This window comes from Pelecanus crispus, chromosome 3, assembly GCF_030463565.1.
Source record: "Pelecanus crispus isolate bPelCri1 chromosome 3, bPelCri1.pri, whole genome shotgun sequence".
Taxonomy (NCBI): domain Eukaryota; kingdom Metazoa; phylum Chordata; class Aves; order Pelecaniformes; family Pelecanidae; genus Pelecanus; species Pelecanus crispus.
Genome location: NC_134645.1, coordinates 38,115,037 through 38,131,477, shown reverse-complemented (window position 1 = coordinate 38,131,477; position 16,441 = coordinate 38,115,037). Strand labels below are relative to the sequence as shown.

The window sequence follows — 16,441 nt, the reverse complement described above, 5'->3', positions numbered from 1 at the left end:
GTACAAGGAGAATGGCAAACACAGTATTAGGTAACAGTCCCTCTCTTATTTAATTTCAAGAAATTACCTATGAAAATGAGGGGGTCTGGTTTCTCCTACCACCAAAATAACTTATCTGAATTACTATTTCAAGTGTGATGTTAGATCCATAAATTCTCTTAGTCAATCAACTGTAAAAAACAACATTGACAGTTTTTAAAAGCCATCAAACTACTGTACCTGCCATAAGCCACTGAAAAACTCACATCTCATTCTAGGTTTTTTCCCCTTGTATACACACACAGAGTAAAAAAAAAAATCCTCTAGGACAACATTTGTTTCATTTCTGCCTTGTGGATTACAATTTTATAAAGGTTTAAACTATAAATTAAGGCTGCAAGGTTTTTATAATAAACAAATGGGAGCAAGCACATACTGCAAGTGTGCACCGATTAAATCCTGCATTACATAAACAGCCTTAGTATGCCATTTCTCATTGTAAATATGACAACCAGATACCCCCTGGCAACTTCAGACAAAGAATTCACAATCAACCTAAAACTGTACATGAAAACCAAGAATTAATTATACCAAAATAAATGGGTTTGGTAATCAAATGTTACAGCTTGATTTACTCTGAATTATTTATGACTTACTCTTAAGAACTTATGTTTGAGACAACACAGCTGTAGTAAGTTCTTCAGGACACAGAGTCAGCAGTCCATTTGTGCCTTTTAAGAATGGCTGCATTTTTGCCTTTTCTTTTTTTAATATATTGTAGTATTTTAATTTACTATGTTTTCTAAAGCAGAACTACATATAAAAAAAGTATTTGTCAGTACAGGTCTTAGTAGAATAATATGCATCCCTCACTTCTCTTGCCTTAAGTTTGACTTTTTAAAATCATAATCAATCTACTAAATCTTTCTGTATTGATCTAGCTTTGATGGTCAAAGCCCAGAATTTTTCCAAGGAAATCCAGAAGTCCATGGGAGAAGGTTGCCAAAAAGCCGTATGCAACTATCTAGAAGTTTACAGATAATCTCACCATTCCCACCAGGATTCAGAGAATACAGCACAAAAATCTAAAAAAGTAAAGTTTTCATTACTGAGAATCTAATTTGCTTTTTTCCCAAGCTCATTAATCTTTTCCTCTCCTGTCATCATTTGTCACCAAATATCTACTACTGCCAGGAACTGACCCAATCACAGTGAAACTGACTTAGTCTCTTCCATGATTTCCATTTAATAAGATCATTTTTTAGATTATTTTCTAGGGCATATATTAGTTATTACGCTTGCATTTTTCTCAGCAAAATACCTTTAATTTCAGACTTTTAATTCAGCAGTACATTACTAATTTCTATCTAGAAAATACACAGGGCATATTAGCCACACTACAAGCTCAGACAAATACCTAGCCAGCGAAAATTCTTGTTCCTCGAGTAAAACGGCTTTCCCGTCCCAAAGATTCTGGGAGTAGTTGCCTGAAAGTTAGGTGTGGCAACACTGAATGTCATCACACCTAAATCTCTTTGTGGTGCCGGTTCTATACATATAACTGTGCATATAGTTTTGAAAATCAGATCCTGGCTAAATGAATATCAGAAGGATGTACAGGCTACTAGGAGAAGGAAACATGTCACTCCAAGAGCTACTAGGAAGGCAACTCAAAATACTGTTGTGCATGTAAAATTGTTCCTAGAAATATACACATACGTATACTTATGTTGCACTGCCTTTCTAAATCACTGCCTGGGAGGCACTGATCTCCAGTAAAACTACTCAAAACGTTGGAATTTGTTCTTTAACAAAGATACTTTGTATTTAGGCAAGTTTTCAGTTAGTTTTTGTCTATCTCCTATCCTGAAGTCACATGGAAGAAAACCTATGTTCTACACTCCCAAGAGAAGTTTTTATTAAAAAGGTAAGTGTATTCCTGTTCACTTCCTCCCCCCTCAGACTTACTCTCCTGCAGCAATTTTTGACTGCCCTGGGGAAAAAAAAATAAACAAACGAACAAAAACCAGAAGCACTGATCAAATAACATTTTATGTAAGTAAATACCTAATGATCCATCAGGGTTTCTATTAAATCCACATCTAAGTAGGAGATACTAGGCGAACAAAACATGTAATACAAATAAGCCATAAAACAACTCAGTTTACTGTTTCAAAAGCTAAAAAGTACAATTTATGTTTTTCTTAGCTGAACAAATATTTGCAATGTAGGCTAATGTTCTGTTACAGATGACATTCTTTTGATTCTGTTCTTTGGAAGTTTATCACTAAGTTGTTGCAATAAGAAATTGAAGTGTAAAGTGCTGCAACTATTGCTTTGGGCTGGCATGTTTTGTTAATATTGGGCTATCAGCAAAGTAATGCTATCAGCAAAGGAGGGAGAAAAACAATGCTAAAACCCAAGTATGTTGTTTACTTATCTATCAGGTAGTGCCAGCAGCATTTAGCTGCTAGCACATTGTAGCTTTGAGAGTGATAGATCTCAGAATTGTAGCTCGTGCTGGTGATCACAGAGAATAAAAATGAAAAAGAATTGACTAAGCTTAAGCTGGCACTTGTACCTATAGCAAATTCCTAAATGTGTTCCACTTGGTGTACCATTGCTTTTGGTTTAACTACAGTGTGACCCAAAAAAAGCATCTGCTACTCACACAAACAAGGTAGTTTGGGCTCGGGATGGGCTACTATGTGAAGTGTTTGATGGAATTATTGGGGTTTCTGTTGAGAGGAAGGAAGACTGATCCTGGAGCTAAACTGGCTAGGATATAGCTAACTATGCACATATGCCCATCTAATCATACCTCTACACTGTAGACGTATCACCATAATCCGAGGATAATCTGAATTACAATGTTGTCTTTTCTTTTGTAAAGCAGTCAATGTAATTTTCATCGACATACACACAGACTTATCAAGGTCTTATCCTACAGATAGGCACATGAGCAGTCCCAATATTTTAATGCATATATCCAGTTCCTCAAATGCACGAGTGTCTATAAGATCTGGCACCTAAGCCAGAAACAAAAGTTTCTCTGAAAGCTTTACCCTCAAGACTTCGCTCCTCTTCCAACAACTCTTCATAAAAGCAGGAAAAGTATATAAACAAGAGTAGATTACTTTAAATATTACACTGATTTTACTAATACTTCCTCTACAAGCATCCCATTCTAATAGTCTTAAGGTTAACTAGTGCAAGCTTTTGGCAGAACCGCATCTTAAATACTTGGGGGGGGGGGGATGCTGTCACGAAACTTCAACACGACAAAGCATACATGGGGGCCGACATCGACCTAAATTAACGGGGGAAGGGGGATCCTCTGACGTCAAGACACGATCGCCGGTAGAGAGATGCAAGAAGGCAGCACACTGGGTAGGAGAACTGATCTTCTCGGCTGCTTGGAGAAGGCGAGGAAGCAGTAGGTGAAGGAGGGAGACACCGAGAAGCGGCCCCGCTCCCCCCGCCGGCCTCGGCGCCCGCCAAGCCCCACAAGCGGCGAGGAATCGCCCCCGGCTGGGGGTGACCACGTCCAGGCGGCTTGCTGGGGAGCCACCTGCGCCAGCCGGAACAACAGGAAAAGCTGGCTGCTCGCTGCGACCGATTTCGGCTACTGCAATAGCGACGCTGGCGACAAGAGAGGGCTACGGCCAGAAAGAGCCGCCGCCGCCAGCCGGGGTGCCCTTATAAACAGCCCAGGCAGCGACACCCCCTCACGGAAAGCCTGCTCGCCCCCCGCCCCCGGCCACAGCCTCGCCCCGGCCGCAGGAAGGGCCCCCGGCCCTCCCGGCCCCACCGCCGGCCGGGCAGGCCGGTGCCGCCCGCCGGCCTCGCCAGCCCCGGCTCCTTCCCCGCCCCAAGCACTCCTCGCCCTTCCGCCCCGGGCCCGCCGCCTCACCACGGCGATCTCCTCGGCGGAGCACTCCAGCAGGCTCTTGTCAATGGCCTGCACCTCCTCCTCCAAGTCCGCCGCCATCTTCTCTCCCCCCCCGGCGCCGCCGCCGCCGCCGCCGCCGCCAAGGCACGGACACCCGGAACCGGGCCCGGCCGGCCGCTCTGCTCGGGGAACCCACTTCCGCCCCGCCTCCGCCCGGCACGTCACCGCCCGCGGCGCCGCTCCGCCCGCGGGGCATCCTGGGAGTTGTAGTCTTTCCCCGGCGCCTGCCTTCCCCACCGCCCCCCGGTCTCCTAGGAGACGGCGCCCATTGCCCGGGGCCCTGGTGCAGGACTCGGCGAGGGCCCAGCCCGGCGCCGGGGAGGGCCGGCGGCTCAGCACCCCGCGCCGCGGCCTTCTTCACGCAGTCGTTTGCCCTGCTCGTCTCCTCCGAGGCGAAGCGATGCCCGGGACGGGGGACATCGTCGGTCTCGCTGGCAAAGCCGGGTGTCCCCCACGGCTGAAGCCCACCCGCCCTCAGGGGCCCGGCCTGTCAGCGCGGCCCGCGGGCGAGGGGGCGGCGAGGGCTTCCCGGGAGGCCCCCCGGCACCCGCGTGGGTGAAAAGAAAAAAAAAAAAAAAAAATCAGTAAATTACGTGACTCTGGCAACTACGGCTTTAAGACAAATGTTACTAAATTGCAGAAGCTATAAATCCTGTTACTCCGCCGTCCTCCTTCCCTGGCTCCCACAGGGGCCGCACACCACCCAAGCTGTAGCGTCAAGGCTCAGCCTTGCTCATTCAGGTAGAGCTCCAGCTTTGCAACTTAAAAAAAAAAAAAAAAGTCACCACCAACAAAAGCAGCAAGCAATGATCCCCTGTAACTCTATTTCAGTTTAATTAATACAGGCTCTGCTTCTTACAAGGTCTTTCCGAAAACCTGTTGTACCACTGCCGTACCCACGGGCTTGCCTTGCATGTTGGTGCTGCACCACTGTAATTACAGCCAGGCCAAAAACCGAGCAGACATGTCTAGTTTTGTACGGCCCCATGGCACCTGAGCGGCTGCGTTAGCCATGCTTCACACCACACCTCCCCTTGCTTGCTGCAAATTTCTGTGTGGACCTAGGTCTCATGCACAAACTAAGTATTATTTCCACCTCGCACCCTCTGTAAGGCTTCATGAAGACAAGGACCCACCCTGCAGGAACCTACACGAGCAAATCCTGCTGAGGAAGTCTCTGCTCCAGACAATTTACCCTCCCAAATTTACACAATGCATGGGAGGGGAATAAACAGGCAGGAAAAACAAACCGAGTTATAATTGCCAGAAGTACTAGCCGAAGGTGGCCATAAATGTTACCTTTGCCAAACACTACTAACTTACAACAAAACTGTGCATTAAAAGTGCATTTCAGTTCACAGTTTATATTCCTTAACAATTTTTAAACATTCTCATAGTGGGTATGCACAGTTGGTTTTCCCTTTTTTTGTCTCACTTCTTTCTTCTTCCTTCTCCTCATTCTCCCCTCAACTAATAATTTAAATATTGAGTTACCCAAGGGAGAGACACTATCCTATGTCTGTCCAAGCAGTAACAAGTACATCTCTGGCCATGTATTACTAAAAGAAAGAAGGTGGGCTGCGTGCCATTGCCTGGCTACTCTTGAAGAGATTTAATGTTCCCTGCATCAGGGGGCAGCAGCGCACGCTCGCGTATTAGTCATAACTGTGTAAGCACTTGTTTCTGAAAACCTCAAGGGTTTATAGATCATCGCATTTACTTACATACTGTGTTTGGGAGTTCTGGGGAATTGTGAGATGAAGGGAACATACCCAGCTGGAAAGACTGAAAAAAATGGGTTTAGCCAGTGCTATGAGGGAATCGTAAAATGATGGCCTTTAGAATATTAATTTCACCTCCTAATAGTCCAAGAATAAGCTCAGTTTCCCTTTGTCTGATTGTACCCTACTATATGCAGGGTACATCTTTTTACTGTATTTCTTTTTATATCGTTTGCCGCTTTTTGAATAGTTGTTCTTAGAACACAGACAATAATTATATATTCCTTAGAAGACCAGTAAAGCCCACGCTGTTTCTCATTCATGTACTGTTGATGCCTAAGGAATACAGAACATGATGCTTCTTTGAAAGAAGGCAGAGGGTGAAAGAAAGCTGTATGATTTAATTGTCTCTTCTTCTGGGCTGCAGGAAGAAAATGTTAGAAAAATCCTGGGGTTTAGTAACGTGAAAGGCATCCTATTTTACCTAGAAAGGTGGGTGACCCAAACAGAAATCAGACTGCAAAGCCATTATTTCAATATGAGCATAACAACTTCCTGGGTATCATTTTTTATAACTTTGGGTAGAATTTTCCACAACTTTTAGCCTGTGCCATTAACTTCATAAGCAAAGATATTATTCAAATTCAGGAACAATAATTAAGGTTGAGGAGCCTGCCTTTATCTTCTGCCAAAAAGCCTAACTCTTCCCAGGTCTATTATCAGATAGAAATCGAAGAAAAGAAATCTAGAGAATTTAATGTTTTAACAGGGTTAATAGTAAACCTTCATAGCATTTCCCGGCTCTAGCTGATACATTTCTGGGTCTCACCTTGCTGTCAACACACAAGACAGCCCACAGAATGCTACAGACTATGGTTATGAAAGATGCAGATATCATCTATATCTCTTTCACCTCCTGACCTGTTTGTTTAAGCACTGCTTGCCTCTGCCATTAAAAAAAAGAAAAAAAAGAAACCAAAACCTAAATGGTACTTTGACTGGGGGTCAATTAACAATTAGGCTCCAGTATTTTTAGTAAATGCTGCATCCATTAAAAACACAATGTAAATAGCAATAATTGAGCAAATATTAATTATGACAGCGGAGACGGATGGTTCCTTTCTAAAAACCGATTTAGAAGCTACTAATGAAACAGGACCTTTCACACCAGAAGACTGCCTCTCGATGCAAGTCCAGCAGAAGTGACCAGCAGCAGCCAAGCTGAAGCCTAGCTATTTTGAAAGAGAAAGGGCCTCCTGTAGACCGTGCTCCCAAGAGGTGCTCTGCTTACAGAAATTATCATCATCTTGGCTGAGTGCTGCTTGAATGTGATCATCTTCAGGGCCTGTTGCATTTGCGACTAGGAATGGATGAAATCATAAGGTAAAGAGATGTTGGAGGGAATTTTTAAGTGGCTGGTTTGCTGGCGTGCTCACTGTACCTTAAATGCAGTCAATTTAATATCACTGTATTAATTTGAATGTAAATAGAAAAATATGGCATATCTAGACTGCAGGGATAGATGTCTTCTTGATGGACTCAGAAAAATAAAATGCTATTTAATTTTCCTCACATCGATGGAGTTTTCTGGCAATTATTATGAAAGTCAAGCCTTGTGGGAAGGATTCAGAAATGTGTTCTATTGTCTGTGAAAGGTTCATCTCCTGGTACAGTTAAAAATCATTTTAAAAGCATTTGTCTCCTTGTCTACTCTCTAAAACAATGCTGCAGTTGTAACTTAATTTCAGAGTTTAACTATTAAAGCAAATGATCGGCATTTTGCTGAAGTTGATATTACATACCTATATCTAAGATCATCACCTTGCAAAGACATTTGTATCTTTTTAATCTTCCCTAAGTCAGCAACCCTTTCCACCAAATAAAGCATGTGTCTAAGTGTAGGATTCAGGTTTATACTTTCAATAATAGTAATTTTGATAAAATAGTTTGCTTAGCAGATGCTGAATGACCAAAGTAGTGATTTTTACATTGCAAATACAATTTTTAAAGCCATTATCATTTACATGATTTCCTTCCCTTCCTCTTCAGTGCCAGATGAGGTAGGATGGTAGTCACCATCTCCTACATTGTCTTCAGACAAATTCAGATGGTAATTCTTTTATTTCTGTACTGCCAATTCCAATGACAAATTAGGCTGACCAAAATAGAATTTTGCCTGTGATAACGTTAATTAAAAGATGAATTGTGAATGAGGTGAACAATGACACCCAGTACTTGGTGGATTGATAAGACATAGTTCACTAAATAAGACATTATTCAGAACAAAAGAGCACACGGTAATCTGCAAACATGGGCTATTTTAAGAATTTGGTTCAGAATTAGAGTATTAAAAATACTATCTGACAAACTGTAGGCGATTCTTTGTTCCTTGGAGGCACTAATGCTATATCAGTCCTTTTAGCAATAAATCTCTTCCTTGCTTTTTCTTTGCATGATCTTAGATTATAGGTGTATAATGTTCTAAACATGATGTCAAGAAAAATGATTAAAAAAAGATACTAAAAGCAGAGCATATTGCACAGTAGCAATGAACAGGAGACATAATGGAAAGCATAAAGATACTGTGGCCATCTTCCCATCTCGTGAATGCTCTCTGCAAGTCTAGCAAAGGCAGTTACATAACTGATTTTTATTGCATTAGGCAACAGCAATATTGCTAAGCAAACCGATGTGCAGAATTAGAAAGCTTCTTCCACAGTGGAAATGAAGAAAAAAGTCGGAGGAAGGGTTCTCACTTAACCCAGTAAGAGGGCAGGGCAAGAGGGTGTGCATCTTCATTAATGGATCATGTCAGGGTGACAGCATGATTTATTCTCATCACGCAGCATCTTAGAAAAAATACAGTGCAAACTCAGTCCATGATAATTTCGTTGCTTTCTGCAGTGTAACGTGTCAACAGTCTAGAGCTCAAGCTGCTAAGTTAAAATGCCAACCTCTAAAAGAGATTTAACAGGAGCCAAGATAATAGTCGGTAATGAGTCGTAAGGGGTAAAAAATTAACAAGGGAGCAAAGGGAAAAAAATACACACACAGGAAAGTGCCTGATCTCATTTTTTTCACTGTAAATTCAGAACACTGCTAGTGTATATTTAGACATAGCAGTTAATACGAAGAGGTCTGTGAGCTGGTACCAAGAAAGCCTGCGTTTGTGGCATGTGGGTGGTCAGCTTTGACACCTAGGAAGGTGCAAGCACCACTTGAAATTTTTGCTGTAGCTAACGCCCTTCCCCCTTGGTTATTCACTGATGCCGATGAACATACAGGCTTATGTTGCAACCTTTCCCTTAGCAGGCCTTTCTTTCGTGTGGTTGACTATTTTTCAAGCTTGAACAAACTTAATTATCCTTGAGACTTCTGTCACTCGTGTTTGTGTGGCAAACGAAGTGACAGAAAGGAGGGTACACAGACAGATAGCCGCCCATATGAAGTGTAATTGTGTATGGTATGTTGCCGCAGGACCAGGCTTTTAAAACCCCTGTATGAAAAAAGAGCAGTCATGGTATTTAGCATCAACTGCAGCACAAGAAAGTGCATTGTCAAAGTTCAGAGACCTAAAGCTGTTATAATGGGTGTAGGATATGGTGAAGTAGGTAGGCTAAAAAGTGCTGCTACAACAGAAGGACCTTCTGAGTCATGACCACTTTGGTGGCTGGGTTGTGGGAATCTGTCTTGAGCAGAAGGAAAAAATCTTGCTTTTCCATATTCAGAGCACTAGGTGGCAATACGTTGCACAGGCATGGCAGTGCAGAAGTCCTCTTCTGCTGCTTCCACCCCAAGCCCTCGCCAGCTCCCACTCGCTCCAGTCTGCAACCGGAAGGGTGTGGGCGGTGGGACTGGAGGAGCCATCCGACTTCAGATTTTTTTTCTCTCAAATCAGGCTTTAACTGCTTAGTGACTGGTAGTGAGGAAAATTCAAGACGTTTTAGGAATGAGTCAAGTGTTAGAAGAAAAGAAATGTGCTGTGAAATGCCTGGGGGCCATGGATAGGGCCTTGGGTGGTAGGAGAGGCAGGAGAGGGAGAGAAGCAGGAGTGGCCGAGGAGGCTCCTGCAGAGGTGGACGGCAGGAGGAGCGCAGCTGCAGTCATCCTTTGGCAGAAGAAACTGGGGCAACTTCCTCTAGCAAGGCCCCTGCCCACAGCACCACAGAGGAGCTTCTGGGTGTCATGACCAGCTGGACACCGCAACGGTGATGCTCAACAACATCGCTTGTTCTCGGCTGATAGAGACAAGAACTGATACCGAACTGCTGGCGGAAGAGTTCTTGGCTCCATGAAACCACATTTATGTGCAGTTACGCAGGGGATGCACAGGGGAAATGGGAACGTACAACGTACAGCCCACAAGCGAAGGCAGGGTGGGTGAAAGATTTATCTGGGAGTAGGAAAATGCTTTGAACAAGTGAACTAACTCTTCTTCTTTTCTCCTTCATTCGCACAACGGAGCGATTTTAAATTAGAACAGGTTGTAACAGATTTAATTTAGATCACCATGGTGCCTAGTGTAAAGCTACAGCGTTTTCTAGTTTATCTTTTCCCCTGATTTTAAAGGGCTAAACAGTTTTTAAATTGTGAATTTGTTATAGAATGTATGGCTGCTAGACAGTCCTAACCAATTAGAAATTTTTTACTGCACCATGATTAATTTTGTTAGATAAAACTACTGAAATACAGCTGAAGGTAGAAATAAAAAGCATTTAAGTGCTGTACAGCCATGATTTACTCTTCAGAGATGCATTTTACGCTGTCTCCAGCAGAACAGCTTCATCCATTTTCCAAACATTCATTTGTTTATTTCAAGATTAGTCTCAGTTATAAACAGACATTAAATCACCTCCAGGCCCTAATACATTGTAATGAAGTATTGTAAACCATGTAGTATGTTGGTTTAAACAATGTAATCAGAAAGCAACAAAACCATTTTCTCCTGGTTCTTGCTGGCTCCCTGACTTCTGTCTGTTCAAAGAAAAGTTCTTTTTAGTCTGTAAATGTCAAGGTCAATCAGAGGTCAAGTTCATGCTTTTGAGCCGTGGTTCCTTTCAGGTTATTGGCTTTGTTTTATTACTGAAAGGAACCATCCATTTTGGCATATAGAGCAAAGAAGTCATGTAATCCTATTAAATACAAAACCAACATGTACAAATAATGGTGAGGGTTTGACAATCGCACAAAAGCCCCCTTTTTCTGCCCACGGTTAAGCCTGCACTGAGTAATTAATGGTCCTTCTATGAGCCTGACTACACTGGGAAAACTGCCTAACTAGTTTTCAAAACACTCACTCAAAAACTGGTTACAAGCACAGCCGAGAGCCCCTTTTAGGCAAGCTGGCGTCTTTCTACTGCGATGCTCGGGAACGGGAGGGGGACAAAAGTGGCTACCTGTCACCTTCTGTCTCAGAGCAGAAAATGGCAGAAGGAGAGAGGCACAATCCTAGGCAGAGGATCCTCGGAAGCAGAGAGACTTGAATTAACACGGAAGAAGGAGGGAAGCATCTGTAGAGAGTCAAGGATAAAAGGGGGTACTTTAAGTTATTAGAAAATAAACTTGCTTTTTTGGCAGTAGAAAGAAGAAGTGGAAAGTCAGGCACAAAATCTAAGACATAAAAAACTAGCTACAAATATCTCACTGATTTCCTTATGAAGAATGTTTGTGCATAGTGCAAGGTCAGTAGAAGAAAAACTTAGGAAGATGAAACAAGGTATAATCAGAGGGTAAAATGGAGAAAAGAAAGTGTAGGATAATTTAAAGAAAACTGTCATCACAGCGGTATCTACACAGAGGTAACCAAGGGAAAATGCTGAGGATTTTTGTGTTCAATTAGTTATGATCAGATGTAAACTATGGGCTTGTATGCTGTCAGTTCTACTTGTCACTTCTTTGAGGACAGTCAACTACAGTATGTGAAAACTACTGAAGCTGTGCAAAACCCAGTTTTCATAAACAACATTCATAACATTATTTTCACATCCCTCAGACAAGTATATAGGTTATCAAAACCTTAAAATCTCTGACTGCTGGCAAGGCAAGACATTACCATCCTAGAGCATATGCAAGCATACGAACTGACTGGATCTATTACTAATAAAAAGAGATGAGCTGATTGAGAGTGCAGATAGCAATTGCAGATAAGAAGAACTGCATGAAACATAGGCAGGAGCTGCAGAAACGAACACCAAACCAGACATACAATTGAATATAATAAACACTACAGAAGTGCAAATGGGGAGCAGAGAAATTTACGTTACCCGGATTGTGAAACAAGCCTTACAAAAAGCCAGTAAAAGTTTCCAGCCTATCATATTGCAAGGTCAGATAGACAACAAAGATGCTGGGAGTTTGAGTGTGGAACAGGTCCAAGATCTTCCGATAGCCTTGTAATAGGGAGGGAAAAACACTGGCACACCGCTAGGGAACGACCTCCACACAGGACTTATCCTTAAACACAGACTCAAGAGGATTTCAACAGATACTTCAGTGAGAACAGCCTCTAATTGTGCAGTCTTAAAGCAAGTCTGGAAGAAGCTTCACTCAACCCTAGGTTCACTCCCTGGGCTGAGCATATTTTAAGGCGGCCACAGGTTCAGTATGAATAATTAGGGCTGATTTTTTTTTTTTTCTTTGGTCCTCCTTTGTTCCCAGTGCCTCACTGAAGTAGTGCAAAGAAAGTGAAATACACCCACAACTCCCCATCTGGGGATTTCCTCAACTGATATACAATCAATGTATAATTAGCTCCTTTGCCTCTCTCCGGGGTGCAGAGGAATTATCAGTGTCTCAATCTCCAGCTATCACTAGCTGCTAGATTAGTCAGCTGGGGTGGGACTCAAAACAAAAAGCCATGGAGCTGTACCTGTCCTCCCGAGGGGGTTTAGAGGAGATGTTTGCATGATAAGGACATATACTCTGTCAAATATATACCCAGAGAAACACAAATGTATGCCTTGGCCATTGTATGAATTTCTGAATAAAGTTAAATGGATTCTGCAGACCAGCACATCAGCTAAAGAAAATGTCAATTTGAGGAACATAGTTTCCCTCCTTAGATGTGACTCCCCAAAATACTTGAAGCTTTTCTAGCAAGCTGGCCATGCTGTGTGTACCGCAGACTAAGAGATGAGCCTTCCAGTCCCTAGGTTATCCAGTCATCACTGATGGGTTCCCAGGGAGCTCTCAGGTACGGGAGGACAACTTGGTACTACACATGGCTAGAAGAAAACTTTAGAGACTTTTATATGAATATTCCACACTTTAGTGACCCAGAAGACCCTCCCCCCCGAAAACAATCTCATTCCCACGTTCCACCATTAGCTCTCTTCTCAACAGAACAGACCCAAAAGTCTAAGACCTTTGGTCTCACAGACCTAAGCTTGTGTCTGGAGCACCACATAGAGATTGTTTTGGCGACCCTCTGTTTGATTTCCCAACTTCCATATTTGTTTCGAGAGTCACAGGCCATTTGAATGGGATGGAGGAAGTTTCTTCATCTCTAGAAGCAAAAATTGTGCATCAGAAAGCATACTGTAAGACTTCATGTATTTACATATCCCTGGATTTACTTGTCGTCTGCTGCCCTTCAGCTGCTGCTGGCAAAACTGCCACAGCTATAGAGCAAATTGTTTTTCCTCTATGATTAATTTTGTTAACCTGCTTTATAGGGGTCCCTTGCAGTTCCCTGTCTCACTGCAGCTATACAGTAATTCCATTGCATTTTCTGCTTTCTGTTTTTCAGTGCAGCTCTCACCTCCTCAAGTGTTTTGGGGCCACCAAACAAAAACACTGACACAGAAATGTAAATGTGCTTGTCTTCCACTGTAAGTGCATTTCCATCACTACAAAAATGTGAAAAAGTACAGCTTATTTCAATTTGATGATGTAAAGTGCCTTACATCACTATAAACAGAATATACTGTATATATATTGGATATATGAGTCTAGCCATGTTAGTTAATAATATTTTTTAAATTATGACAGCTGTATCCTTACAGTTTAAATGCGTATCTGCCCACTGTCACATATGTAAGAAACAAATAAGTAAGATGCAGTGAGACCTAGAAGTGACCAGTATATATATGACTATAAAAGACTTGTATAAAAATTCAAGTTACAGTTCCAAATGGGAAAGTTCAGAGCAGAAGATGTGGATGGTTGTTTTCTTTTAAACTCCTTCAGCAAACCCTACACAGAGTACATTCAACTCTGCGTAAAATCAGCAGAATAATTTGCTTCTGTGCTGAGGAATATGAAATAGAAAACTGAGAAGCTGCTGAAAGAAGGGTGATATGATGACTGGAATAGTTCTGATCAGAGATGGCCGCCTGAGCTCTTTCCACACAATATGCAGTGTGCTATTGCCAATAACGTATTCACTTCTGACGGACAAAATCCTGAAAAAATAACACTGCTGCTATTGCACTGAAATTCACTACATACACTGGAAAACTTTAATCTTGATCTCAGTTGTCAGCGTGGACTTGGACGTGTTGCATATTGTGGTAGAGAACCACACTGACTTAATCATATCTGTATTTAGATATTGTCCTTCTGTTACAGAAAATGATCTAGCTAGATCTAGATAGATTAACTGCAACTTAAGATGCCAGGCTTCCTTCTCATTCAACAGAAGTCATAGGAGACACTACCTTAAATCTGTCACTATATTTCACTGGATTTCAAGTTGCTGGTGTCTCTGTAAAGGCAGTTTACATTGAACACTGTAATTCAATTGAATCTTTTTCTGCCAACAGGACTGTGTATTTCTTTCCAGTAGTACAACAGCAGGACATTTACAATAAGGTGTTTTTCTTCATACAGCAGTTTTCAGCTGTTACAGTGGGAGCGCATACAAAGCCAGGAGGATAAAACTTCTTGCATGTTAGTCAAAGCTCCAATCATTTCGAGTTGGGCATAACACTTACTTCAAAAATACTGGCCCGTCTTTAAGACATAACAAAGTGCAAAGACTTAGGAGACTTGGTTTCATACTTTACCTCTGCAGCTACTTTCCTGGATGACACTGGACCACCTCTGTTCCCTAGTTTACCTATCTGTAAAATGGGGACAGTATTACTGGCCCCTGATTGTAAGACCCTCTCAGATCTACTTAAGCAAAAAGCTGTTATAGAGTGAGTGGTTTTAAAGTTTAGAATAGCTCAAACCACACCATTAACTTAAAATCTGGAAATTATTCAAAAAATAAAAAGATGAGATTTTCACTGATGTTAGTTTTATAAAGACACATGAGTTTTATATGTTTATGCATTCGTAATTTACAAACGTATGTAATATAATTTATATAATATGTATATATTATACACATTTGTAAATTTATAAATACATTTGTCAGTGTATTTTATAAAATGAAACATTTCCTCTTCTCCAGCATGTGAAAAAGCCACACAAACTGGAGCATTGCTCACTAGGATGTGATCCCGCAAGATGGTCCATGTCACTGTATCCCTTGCCCGCACATGCTCATGCCCACAGATTATTCCTGACAGCATGATAGCATAAGCGACTCTTCCAAGAGGAATGGGAACTGACACAAACCAAACGAAGCAAGAATGTTGCCTTTAGAACTCCCGATGTCTCTAGCTCATTTTCCTCTCCAGGGCTCGCACACAGTTGCAAAACAGTAATAGTGTCATCGAAAAAAAAAAAAACCTCTGAGTCCTCACTATTTCTAACTTGCCTATGTACAACTTCTTTACCAAAACATTCCTAAGCACTTTACAGGCTTTAATTTGTTTCAGAGCATCCCTGCGAAGCGGCGGCGTATCTCCCATGTGCCCAACCACAGGGAGACGCAGGAAGGTCAAGGCCAGGTCCCGCCGAGCTGCCAGGAGGAGCCCGCATCCAGCGGCACCCGGCTCCATCGGGGCTCGGCAGCTCCCGCAGGCTGTGCCGGAGGAGCAGCTCAGAGACCGACTCGTAAACAGGCGGCTCTAAGCTTTGTTAAAAAGTTCCAGAGGTTCAAGCTGAGAGAAAACTAGTGCTTGTGGACTTCCAGAGCTGACCGCAGTGCACACAGCCGTGCGGGTTCGCTTTTCCTTTTCTTTTTTTTGGTCCACTGCCTGGACCAACCTTCTTAAAAAGCATCTTATCTGCTAGATGAGATAGCAGCTGTGGCTTCATGACAATTAAAGGCAATTTAAACTGGTGAGGCTCCAAATCCCACTTTTGGGCACACAACCCTGCCTCCTTTTCTGCTACTCGTCTGGCTGGCTCAGTGAAGCAACCCAGGGGAAAAATTACACAGGGTTTCTGCCGGCGCTGGGAGGTGACCTGGCTCCCTGGGGAAGCGGTGAGTGTCAGCGTTGGGTGCAAACAGGAGGCAAACCCACGCAGCTGGAGGCGGTAACTTGCGGAGGGGACAGCAGGACCCTAGCCATCACAATTTACTTTGGTTTTAGCCTTCATCGAAAGAGACCCAGCATGCAGGGCTTTCACCAGCAGTCTGAGTGACAGCAGCATGCTTTCATACTCTTCTCGGCACATTTTCTGCACCATTCCTTATGCTGTGCAATCAGCAAACCGATCTGGCTGAAAGTGAAGAATAAAAAAAAGAAAAAAAGTCTTACTTCCAGTATTAGTTTTCAAATGGTGGCGGCACGGTCTGAGATCTGATTAGGCTGCCGGTGAAATCCGTGACTTCACCTTGCGTCTGGGATCAGAGCAGCTGCTTCACCGGACAAGAGGCAACTCAGACCAGCAAGGCTGGGATGCTGCTGGGCTGACACTGGCCTCCTCCTCCCCCGGGCAGCGGAAGCAGCCG

The 16,441-nt window shown here is 42.8% G+C and overlaps 1 protein-coding gene across 9 annotated transcripts in view; it reads right to left on the bottom strand.

Annotated features, from left to right (window-relative positions):
- The window catches only part of UBR2 (ubiquitin protein ligase E3 component n-recognin 2), a 59,662-nt gene extending 55,658 nt beyond the window's left edge, over nt 1-4,004 (bottom strand). For 5 of the 9 annotated variants that reach the window (XR_012830929.1, XM_075707290.1, XM_075707291.1 and 2 more), the window contains exon 1: nt 3,893-3,995. Coding sequence is in view for 7 of the 9 variants with exons in the window: in XM_075707290.1 (XP_075563405.1) it covers nt 3,893-3,970 (78 nt within the window). In the remaining 2 variants the exon portion in view is untranslated. Of the gene's footprint in view, nt 1-3,892 lie in introns of all 9 variants that reach the window. The other 4 variants (XM_075707296.1, XM_075707295.1, XR_012830930.1 and 1 more) reach the window with 3 other exon arrangements.
- Nucleotides 4,005-16,441: the final 12,437 nt, after the last annotated feature.